The following is a 12,272-nucleotide window of genomic DNA, read 5'->3' on the forward strand; positions in this document are numbered from 1 at the left end:
ATTCTTACCTCCGCACCTCTTGTGTCTCCTCTATTCTTACCTCCGCACATCTTGTGTCTCCTCTATTCTTACCTCCGCACCTCTTGTGTCTCCTCTATTCTTACCTCCGCACATCTTGTGTCTCCTCTATTCTTACCTCCGCACCTCTTGTGTCTCCTCTATTGTTACCTCCGCACCTCTTGTGTCTCCTCTATTGTTACCTCCGCACCTCTTGTGTCTCCTCTATTCTTACCTCCGCACCTCTTGTGTCTCCTCTATTCTTACCTCCGCACCTCTTGTGTCTCCTCTATTCTTACCTCCGCACCTCTTGTGTCTCCTCTATTCTTACATCCGCACATCTTGTGTCTCCTCTATTCTTACCTCTGCACCTCTTGTGTCTCCTCTATTCTTACCTCCGCACCTCTTGTGTCTCCTCTATTCTTACCTCCGCACCTCTTGTGTCTCCTCTATTGTTATCTCTGCACGACTTGTGTCTCCTCTATTGTTACCTCAAAACCTCTTGTGTCTCCTCTATTCTTACCTCTGTACATCTTGTGTCTCCTCTATTGTTACCTCTGCACATCGTGTCTCCTCTATTCTTACCTCCGCACCTCTTGTGTCTCCTCTATTCTTACCTCCGCACCTCTTGTGTCTCCTCTATTCTTACCTCCGCAAATCTTGTGTCTCCTCTATTCTTACCTCCGCACCTCTTGTGTCTCCTCTATTCTTACCTCCGCACCTCTTGTGTCTCCTCTATTCTTACCTCTGCACCTCTTGTGTCTCCTCTATTCTTACCTCCGCACCTCTTGTGTCTCCTCTATTCTTACCTCCGCACCTCTTGTGTCTCCTCTATTGTTACCTCCGCACCTCTTGTGTCTCCTCTATTCTTACCTCCGTACATCTTGTGTCTCCTCTATTGTTACCTCCGCACCTCTTGTGTCTCCTCTATTCTTACCTCCGTACATCTTGTGTCTCCTCTATTCTTACCTCCGCACATCTTGTGTCTCCTCTATTCTTACCTCCGCACCTCTTGTGTCTCCTCTATTCTTACCTCCGCACATCTTGTGTCTCCTCTATTCTTACCTCCGCACCTCTTGTGTCTCCTCTATTCTTACCTCCGCACATCTTGTGTCTCCTCTATTCTTACCTCCGCACCTCTTGTGTCTCCTCTATTGTTACCTCCGCACCTCTTGTGTCTCCTCTATTGTTACCTCCGCACCTCTTGTGTCTCCTCTATTCTTACCTCCGCACCTCTTGTGTCTCCTCTATTCTTACCTCCGCACCTCTTGTGTCTCCTCTATTCTTACCTCCGCACCTCTTGTGTCTCCTCTATTCTTACATCCGCACATCTTGTGTCTCCTCTATTCTTACCTCTGCACCTCTTGTGTCTCCTCTATTCTTACCTCCGCACCTCTTGTGTCTCCTCTATTCTTACCTCCGCACCTCTTGTGTCTCCTCTATTGTTACCTCCGCACCTCTTGTGTCTCCTCTATTCTTACCTCCGTACATCTTGTGTCTCCTCTATTGTTACCTCCGCACCTCTTGTGTCTCCTCTATTCTTACCTCCGCACATCTTGTGTCTCCCATATACTTACCTCCGCACCTCTTGTGTCTCCTCTATTCTTACCTCCGTACATCTTGTGTCTCCTCTATTCTTACCTCCGCACCTCTTGTGTCTCCTCTATTCTTACCTCCGCACCTCTTGTGTCTCCTCTATTGTTACCTCCGCACCTCTTGTGTCTCCTCTATTCTTACCTCCGCACATCTTGTGTCTCCCATATACTTACCTCCCCATGTCTTGTGCGGGTGACCCCCGTTGTGCAGGTGTTAGGTTGTGTTAGGTTCGGGTTTCCAGAGCTTAGACCCACATCTACCAGACGTTAACGGCATGTTCTGTAGATATGCCATAAATGTCTAAGATGGGAATACTCCCCTTTTTTTTTTTTTTACATCTACACATTTCTAAAGCCATAACTTTTTTGTTTTTTCCGTCAATGTATCCGTAGGAGTGCTTTTTTATTTGCGGAATGAGTTGTATTTATTAATGTCACCATTGTGAGTTACATATAATCGATTGTATAACTTTTTTTTTTTGGGGGGGGGTTTAGGGTGATGAAAAAAACCAGCAATTTCGCCATTGTTTTTTAGGTCTTGTTTTTATGCCGCTCACCGTGTGGTATAAATTACATGTTAACTTCATTCCCTGGGTCAAAGCAATTACGATACCACATTTATATATATTTTTTTTATGTTTTACTACTTTATCACAATAAAAATCATATGTTTTTTTTGTCGCTGCATTCTGAGAGCTATAAGATTTTTGTTATTTCATCGACGGAGCTGTGCGAGGGCTTATTTTATTTCGGAACGAGTTGAAATTTTCATTGTAATGTATTGCATTGTATTTTGCCTACAACAGCCTATTAGACCCCAGCCTTTAGAGCGGGGTGTCGACTGTATAAAACAGCCAACACCTGCAAGTGATAGCGTGGCACAGATCCTGTACCCACGCCATCACTACGACATACTATTATGGCAGTCTACAGAAGCAAAAGAGTACGTCGCAGGGCTGGAAGGTGTTAGGGTCCATTCACACAGTTTTTGGCGCTGATTTTAAAGCAGAAAGAGCGTCGGAATCAAAAAACGGCCAAAATCGCCCTCATTGATTTCAATTGGAGGCAGAGGCATAGTTGACTTCAATGGGTATTGTCAGGTTTCCGTGAGGGTGTCTATTGTTTATACCGCTATTTCCTCCAGTATTTTTTACTGGAACTACAGCGGAGATCCCAAATTGTGCCTCTGACACAGATGTGAACAAAGCCTAAGCAAGCCAAATTTGCATACCACTAGTAAAAGGGTTCAAAGATTGTTCCTCTGGAATCGCGTGACATTTTGCTCCCTCGTAACAATCCCTCTTTTTCTAGTTATATCTGACTCTTATTTGTAGAAATGCCTTGTACAGCCGAACAAATGAAAAAACAACAGCTATCTATAGGTGCTAAAGCCTGAGCTAAGCGGCCTATGAGGGGTTAATGGCTGAACTCTTCAGGGCATTGCATGAGAAAATCTTGTATTAGGATAGTCCAGAGAACTATATAGGACGGGTGTCACATCGAGAGGATTACCGGCACATCCGGGCGTGATTCATCACCTCATCACATGTCCAAAAAGGGATTTGTGGCTCTTACAGTAAAGGGACTGGAGATCTATATGTGACACGCCTGATATATTTGTTTTTCCTTTTAAAGGAGTTATCCAGTTTAGAAAATAAATTTTTATACACTCTATTAGGGAATTGTGAGTTATTAGAGGGGGTCCTCTGTTCAGGATCCTCATCTCATGGCCAGAGTGGAGAGAGGTTACAAAAAGAGTCTCTTTCTCTGGAAGACCTGTCCTGTCCTGTATTACACAGACAACACATTGACGTGAATGGACGCTATGTAATACTTAATTTCCCCTGTGGTGGCGCTGCAGGGAAACTGATCACTTACTGCCAGGTTTCCCCACAGATCACAGCTGATCGCTGGGTGACCCAGCAGATGGAGACTTTGAATCAGCTTATCGTCAAGGGACCCTTCTAGCAAGTATTGATTGTCCAAAGTGGAAAAACCCTTTTAAGTTTAAGTCCCTGTTCACACAGAGTTTTTTTGGCGCTCATTTTGACGGGGAAACCACATCGGAATAAGCGCCAAAAAATGTCTGAAATCGTCCCCCATTGATTTCAATGGGTGGCAGAGGCAGTTTTTTCTCCCGGGCGGCTTTTTGGCTGCTCGTGGGAAAAAAAGAGTCATGTCCTTTCGCAAGGCTCTTTTCTGAGCGTTTCTCGCAACGTTTTCGCGGTCCTTGCATTAGCATTAATGGCCACAGGCGAAAAACGCAGCGAAAAAAGCAGAAAAAAGCGCAGGCAGTTCAAAATCTGCCTCAACGTTTCTGAATGAATTCTGAGGCAGATTTTTTTCTGCCTGCAAAAAACTGTGTGAACAGGGCCTTACTTTGATAAGAGTTTCGGCCTACTGTGTGCTGTGGAAGCCTGCAGAAAATTTAGTTCCTAGCAGCTCTGTATACAAACCTGGTAATTTGTTGAAATCTACAACTCCTTCAACCTAAAAAAAAATCAGGTTCCCCCCATTATGTCCCTTCATATCCCCGGCATATCGCACTCACAGGGGTCCAGGAAGCTCAAATATAAAGAGCTTTTGGTGGGGTCCTCACACAGAAGAGTGGCCTTAGTTTCTTTGTGCCTATTTGTGACACGGAGGGAACGCTAGTCAGCAGTTATTTTATATCTCTATAAAGTGACTCGAAAGGGGCAGGGAATAAAAAATTTACTATTTAAAGGAGTTTTCTGGTTTATAAAACCAATTTTGTAATGAGGGAGGAGATTTTCTGTTTTTGAGTGGCGATAAGCTGTCCGTAGACATAGGATAGGCGTTGGCTGTACTGACTTTGTTGAAATCTAAGGGTATGTTCAAACAGCCTATTTTTGGCCGTTTTTGTAAACGGCCGAAAAATCGGAAGCAGAACGCCTCCAAACATCTGCCCATTGATTTCAATGGGAAAACGGCGTTCTGTTGCGACAAAGCGTTTTTCGCTGTGTTTTTTTACGCGTAAAAAACGGCAGCGAAAAAGAAGTGCAGGACACTTCTTGGGACGTTTTTGAAGCCGCTGTCCATAGACTCTATTGAAAAAAGCTCCAAAAACGTTTTTATGTCATGACATATGTCCTGGGCAGTAAAAGGGCTAAACTCAATGCTACTATTGGGCTATTCCTCATTCACACATGTATTCCGGATCCTTAGGGTATGTTCACACACAAACTCAAAAACATCTGAAAATACGGAGCTGTTTTCAAGGGAAAACAGCTCCTGATTTTCAGACGTTTTTGAAGTCACTCGCGATTTTCGTGGCATTTTTCGCTGCCTTTTTTACGGACGTTTTTTGAGCTTTTTTCAATAGAGTCTATGGAAAACGGCTCCAAAAACGTCCCAAAAAGTGTCCTGCACTTCTTTTTTGCGGGCATTTTTTTTACGCGTAAAAAAACGCAGCGAAAAACGCTCCATCGGAACAGAACGCCGTCTTCCCATTGAAATCAATGGGCAGATGTTTGGAGGCGTTCTGATTCCGATTTTTCGGCCATTTTTCGGGCATTTACGGCCGTGTGAACATACCCTTATTCTTTCCACATAGAATGGGTCCTGAATATAAAAACAATGTCACTCTATGCAGCTATTCACACCTCCATATTATTCTGCATCTTTCAGTACACAGCACGCTCCATCGGATGCAGTAATACAGATCCATATTTTAGATCCATATGACGGGGGTTTTATGGATCAGTATTTGTATCTGCAATATGAGTGATAATACTGACATAGGCCACGATCTATGGCTTTTGTCCCATTTTCCTGGGGAATGTCGCGCAAAATAGTTCTTAAAGGGGGTGGGGCTAATGCAATTGTCTCCCCCAAAATGGGTGTTTCTAGGAGGGTTTTTGCAGTCTACCATGGCACGGTATTGCATCATACCCACCAAGCCTACAGTTTTACAGAAGAAGGCTACTCGTTGTTAACCCTATGGGCATCTGATTGCCGGTATTGTATCCGAGCATCGACATGTTGGGTTCGGCAAGTTAATGAAAACTTTAGTAGCAACTTTTACTACCTCAGGACCCAACTTGATTTGCTGGCGAGACAGTAGGGAACTGGTCACACGTTTTCGCTGCATTTTTTATTCACGATTTCCTGTAATTTATGGGAATACAAAATGGCAAAAAAAACGCAGAGAAATTGCCCTATGTAAACATGCTCTTAGAGCTTCCATAGACATCAATAGAAAACAACCTAAAAAGTAAGGCACCAGTGACAAATGCTCAAACTCCTTGGGGGACATGTAAAGGAAAACTGGTGCAAAGGAAAAGTGAAGTAGTTATCCATGGCAACCAATCAGATTTCAGCCCTTATTCTTTAAAGGCCCTTTGGAAAATGAATGCAGCCACCTGATTGGTTGCCATAGGCAACTGCTCCACTTTGCAGCAGCTTTAATACATCTCCCCCGTTGGCCCACACTTACCAAGACTGGTGTTTATGTCAGTTTAAGTAAAGGATGCATTTGGAGTGATTTGCGCCAAATATATCAAAAGGCGCACGTCTCTCAAAATTGCATAAAATGTATTAACAGTCTGACAGTGAGAAAATAAATGAGCAGGCGCAGATTTGCGGCCCAAAAAATCTGCCACTTCCTCCTTTTCCACATAGTAGATGGGGCCTAAACTACATCTCCTTTAGGGTATGTTCACTCGGAGTGATTTCGGAAGTTTTTCAGGCCGTAAACGGCCCTAAAAACGGGCGAAGAATCGGAAGCAGAACGCCTCCAAACATCTGCCCATTTATTTCAATGGGAAAACGGCTGTTCAGACGGGGCGTTTTTTTACGTGTCACTTCTTCAGCCGTTTTTGGAGCCTTTTTTCATAGACTCTATAGAAAAACAGCTCCAAAAACGGCCGTTAAAAAGGCAGCGAAAAACGCGACATTGATTAAAAAACGTTTTTTATTTTGTGTGTGCACAAATGCTAAATGACGTGCATGATCACTTGATCACTTGAAACATTTTAGCGGTACAGTGTTCGCCAGTACTCTGCTTAATAAATGTGGACCGTTGGCTTCTGGAATTTGTCCAATCTTCTTCCTAAAGTTCCGAATCTTGGGACCAGTAAAGAACAATACACCGCGTTCCAAATTATTATGCAAATGTTATTTTTCGCTGATTTTCCTAAATAGTCGATGCAAATGACAGTCAGTATAATCTTCAAGCCATCAACCGTTGGAGTGTAATGCAAATTTTATTGAACAAATCTCCTAATGATTACAGATTTTTTTTTAGAAGTAAAAAACTCAAAATGCACTGTTTCACATTATTATGCACAACAGAGATCAAAACATTTTAAAGGTTGTAAAGAGAACTGAAATGGTAATCTGTTGAATTTGCAGCACCAGGAGGTCATATTTACAGAAATCAAAAGCTCTTTCAATCAAAAAAAACTTAACAGGCCAAGTTACATGTTAACATAGGACCCCTTCTTTGATATCACCTTCACAATTCTTGCATCCATTGAATTTGTAAGTATTTGGACAGTTTCTGCTTGAATATCTTTGCAGGATTTCAGAATAGCCTCCCAGAGCTTCTGTTTTGATGTGAACTGCCTCCCACCCTCATAGATATTTTGCTTGAGCATGCTCCAAAGGTTCTCAATAGGGTTGAGGTCAGGGGAACATGGGGGCCACACCATGAGTTTCTCTCCTTTTATGCCCATAGCAGCCAATGACAGAGGTATTCTTTACAGCATGAGATGGTGCATTGTCATGCATGAAGATAATTTTGCTACGGAAGGCACGGTTCTTCTTTTTGTACCACGGAGGAAAGTGGTCAGTCATAAACTCTACGTACTTTGTAGAGGTCATTTTCACACCGTCAGGGACACTAAAGGGGCCTACCAGCTCTCGCCCCATGATTCCAGCCCAAAACGAAGACCTCCTTGCTGACGTCGCAGCCTTGTTGGGACATTGTGGCCATTCACCAACCAACCACTACTCCATCCATCTGGACCATCCAGGGTTGCACGGCACTCATCAGTAAACACGGTTTGAAAATTAGTCTTCATGTATTTCTGAGCTCACTGCAACCGTTTCTGCTTGTGAGCATTGTTTATGGGGTGGCCGAATAATAGCTTTATGCACACTTGCAAACCTCTGGAGGATCCTACACCTTGAAGTTCGCGGGACTCCAGAGGCACCAGCGGCTTCAAATACCTGTTTGCTGCTTTGCAATGGCATTTTAGCAGCTGCTCTCCTAATCCTATTAATTTGTCTGGCAGAAACCTTCCTCATTATGCCTTTATCTGAACGAACCCGTCTGTGCTCTGCATCAGCCACAAATCTTTTCACAGTACGATGATCACGCTTAAGTTTTCTTGAAATATCCAATGTTTTCATACCTTGTCCAAGGTATTGCACTATTTCACGCTTTTCGGCAGCAGAGAGATCCTTTTTCTTTCCCATATTGCTTGAAACCTGTGGCCTGCTTAATAATGTGGAACGTCCTTCTTAAGTAGGTTTCCTTTGATTGGGCACACCTGGCAAACTAATTATCAAAGGTGTCTGAGATTGATTACAATGATCCAAAGAGCCCTAAGACACAATACCATCCATGAGTTTCATTGAAAAACGAATAATTAAATGTTTATGACACTTAAATCCAATGTGCATAATAATTTGGAACACGGTGTAGCACTGGTGGTCTAGGACCTAGGACCACCAGCTGATACCCTGAAGAAAGGGAAGGGGGAGACCATTACTCCTTTGAAACCAGTGGAGGTTTTTGGAAATACAGTAGCAAAGCCAAAGGAATCCCCAACCAGTGGTGGTCCCAGACTCCCGCCAAGTTACTTTTCTGACTCGGCCACAGATTGTCATCTGCACAATGAATATCATAGCAGGAGGAATCTGGTGGTACTTTAAAGTACTTTAACGGCAAGTTCACACAGAGTTTTTTGGCGCTGATTTTGACACGGAAACCGCGGCAGAATCAACGCCAAAGAACATCCGAAACAGGCAGAGGCGTGAAAAAAAAAGCGGCATGTTCTTTCTTGTTGCGTTTCCGCCTCTGACCTCCCATTGAAATCAAATGGAGGCAGAAAAAGCGTTTTTCGATGTGTTTTTTGCCATGGGCAAAAAACACAGCTTAAAATGCTGCGAAAATCGTGGCAAGAAAGTGCAGGCAGGTCAGATTTTTTCTGTCTGCAAAATCCTCCGTGTTATCAGGGCCTTACGATTTGACAATAAAACTTCTCTTAGGTCAGGCGGCGTAAAATCTGCACTGATTCCAACACGTTTGTCCACATCGGAAGTCATGCGAATCGCGCTTGTAAAAAGCCTCTCATTGTTTTCAATTGAAAACAGCATTGTTTTAAAAAAATTCACTTCTCGACCCGTTTTCCACAGCATATTCCGCCCCTAAAACACCATCGGGGAGCCACACGCAGATTAGCCCCATTGAATGGGGCTAATCTGTTTTCAGAGCCTTGGTAGAAATTTGAAGGTCAGCCTCGGATTTCTGCCACGAAATCTTGGCCACATCAATGTCAGATTTTTCCTCAGGATAAACCCTCTGTGAAAAAGGCCTTGCAATTTACAGCGAGGCTGATTCATCGTCCAGTAAACAGGCGGTGTCCGTTTTGTTGAGCTCCCCTTTTATACAGACCATACGTTGTACCCATCAATGCTTAAAGGGGTTGTACAGGTTTAGAAAAATAGAGCTACTTTCTTCCAAAAACAGCACCACACCTGTCCATAGGGTGTGTCAGGTATTGCAGCTTAGCTCCATTGAAGTGAATGGGGCTGAAATACAATACCACATGCAACCTGTAAAAAGGTGTGGGCCCCTTCTTTTGAACCCTACTTTTTTGACCCACCAAAAACATGCTGGAAACCAGGGTAGGAACGACCTCTGCCAGGCTATTTGTTTCTGGAGGTTGATTGCAAAAGCCCCTACACACTGGGTTGGACACAAACATTCGAGAGGCCCTGGGCAAGAACAGTACATCGGTTCCCTGCTCTTAAATAGCTCAGAGTATAGCACTCCCTTTAAAGGGGTTTCCACGATTAGAAAACCATGGCTGCTTTCTACCAAAAACAGCGCCCTTTCTGTCCAGCGGGTTGTGCGTGGTATTGCACCTCAGACCCATTCACTTCACTAAGGCTGAGCTGCAATACCACACACAACCCATGGATAGGTGTGGTGCTGTTTTTGGAAGAAAGCAGTGATGTTTCTCTATTCCCCTTTAAGTCTCTCTATCACATACACAATCCACCAGTAATTGGGAACCGTGACATTCATTAGTTCAGTCCCTCACATGCAATCTAATAGATGGTAGGAAGCTACAATTAGGGTGACAGTGGCCCCCTTACCTACTGAGCCCCTGTGCAACTGCACAGGTTGCAAATATGGTAGGTCCGCCCCTGAGACTGACCAATAGGCAAATGTTTGCTTTTTGTATTTATTTTTTCCTCATTTCTAGGTTAAGTGTTCCTTTTAAGAGAACGTTTCAGTCATGCCGAGATATATCTAAAGTCTAAATAATGCATAAATTAAATTTAATATCAACGTGGAGTTCACTTTTTAAGGTTTGGGTCTATAAAATGACGATGAATGGTATTGTTCTGTAAACTCGAACATAGAGTCATGGGACTTGCTCCTTAAGATACATTCCCCCCTGGTCTCTGAGGACAAATACTTATATATTTTCTTCTTTCTAGTCCGAGCGGTAAGAAGTTCAGAAGCAAGCCTCAGTTGGCCAGGTACCTGGGGAATTCTGTTGACCTCAGCAGTTTTGACTTCAGAACGGGAAAGATGATGCCCAGTAAATTACAGAAGAACAAACAGAGACTAAGAAATGACCCTCTCAATCAATCGAAGGTTTGTTAGAAGCTCCGATGACATTTACATGTACAATTGATAAAGTACCCCCAACACCGCCACCTTGTGATGGTGGCTGGTAGTGCAATCAAGGGGATCGGGAACATACCATTTTGGTTAACTTATTAAACAAGGATATGGCATTAGGTAAATCTTCCAATTGGAAAATCAAAATAGCCTTTCCTGTGTATGAAAGCAACAGATCCTGGCCAACAGTTTTTTTTTTTTTTGCGATACATGAACCAATAATACTTGTAAAGACACTGAATTTAGGATAAATGCCTCTACAATGAATAAGGTATTAATACTCTCCTGCATGCATCTGCACTGTACAAAGCCTATATAGGTTTCTATTTTTTATGACGGATAGATTGCATAATAAATGCATAAAATGCATCCTAAAATATGCTATGTACTCCATGGGTAGTCATCCAGACAGGACGTTAAGTGGTTACTAGGCAACCAGCATGCACTTCTGTATCTAAAGTATGAACATAATGTTCAAAAGTGGAACTTCCAGATTACCTTTACATTTTCGCATGTCTCTTGGTGTGCTGAGAGGACCTAAAACAAGCCTGTCTGGCATGGAGAGGCAGTCTATTGCATAGCATTTAAAACATCCTGTGTCCATGCTATTCCAATGGTGGCCACCGAGACAGGAAGTTTATACTGGGTGCTAGGAAACCTGCGGAGAAAGAGAGAGAATTTTTAACTGAATTCCTATTAATACTATTTCCCTATGTGTCAGTAACAAATCTGCTTTACTTGCACCACATGTCACGCTTGTGTGGTAGACTGTAAGTTGTATAATTTACGCACCACCATATTATGTCTCGTTCCGCACCGGTGAAAAGTACAGATGAACAAGGACACACATGGCTGGTTCAAGCAAAATAAATATGACATATCTTCAGCTGTTGCACCATCCCGTCTGACAGATGCTTGCTTTTTGTTTCCCCTACAACATTTGCATGACCCCCTACAGGACATTCTCCTCCGATTGTTGCTGGGACAGTAGTGACCATGTGGGACTGGTCTAAGTGATTTCCATGGATGATTACGACCCGGTATAGGTTTTATTCATTATGTATCACTGAGCTATATGCCTCTGTCATACGTTGTCGTTTTTGGCGATTCATAGCAATATTCCATTAGTCCGATCAGCATTGTGATGAGTGCAGGTTTTAATATCGTATCTGAAAATTACTGTATGCAAAATACGAGGGCTAAATGACCGCTTCTTGGGTTTACTTCAATTATTCTTCGGAATCGTACTTGCAAGGGATTCCTTGCAGGGTATGTCCACTTTTGTGCTGCATTTTTTTGTTATATATATATATATATATATATATATATATATATATATATAGATATAATTAACATACAAAAACAAGTAACTTTGTAAATAGTTGACATCATTTATCTTGTACTGATCGTAAAACAGCCCGTATTATACTCCAAAGCTGCATTCACAATTCTTCAGGTTGTTATTGGGATCAGTCAGCAAGCTTGTCGTCAGACACGCCTCTAACAGATTAGCTGAGCTTCTGATGCAGATGGGACAGTTCGTTTTTCCTACATCAGGTACAGTGTCAGGTATAAAGACGACACTTCCCAGAATGCAATTTACTGGAGTAAGCAATGTACAGACACTGAACCAACAGGGAATGCTGGGAGATTGGGGCTCTGAAGCCTGCAGAATTGTGTATGCGGGCCTGGCCAATCATACATCCTGTAACCCAATATGACAGCTGTAGCAGACTGTACAAGTTGACATTTAGGGTACGTCCACACACAGCGTAAACTGCAGAAATTCTGTCCGG

At 42.9% G+C, this 12,272-nt stretch overlaps 1 protein-coding gene across 3 annotated transcripts in view; it reads left to right on the plus strand.

Moving 5' to 3' along the window:
• The window catches only part of MBD2 (methyl-CpG binding domain protein 2), a 75,136-nt gene that overhangs the window by 19,446 nt on the left and 43,418 nt on the right, over positions 1-12,272 (plus strand). For all 3 annotated transcript variants that reach the window (XR_012851045.1, XM_075841424.1, XM_075841417.1), the window contains exon 2: positions 10,290-10,449. Coding sequence is in view for 2 of the 3 variants with exons in the window: in XM_075841424.1 (XP_075697539.1) it covers positions 10,290-10,449 (160 nt within the window). In the remaining variant the exon portion in view is untranslated. The remainder of the gene's footprint in view (positions 1-10,289; positions 10,450-12,272) is intronic.

Source organism: Rhinoderma darwinii, chromosome 1, assembly GCF_050947455.1.
Source record: "Rhinoderma darwinii isolate aRhiDar2 chromosome 1, aRhiDar2.hap1, whole genome shotgun sequence".
Taxonomy (NCBI): Eukaryota; Metazoa; Chordata; class Amphibia; order Anura; family Rhinodermatidae; genus Rhinoderma; species Rhinoderma darwinii.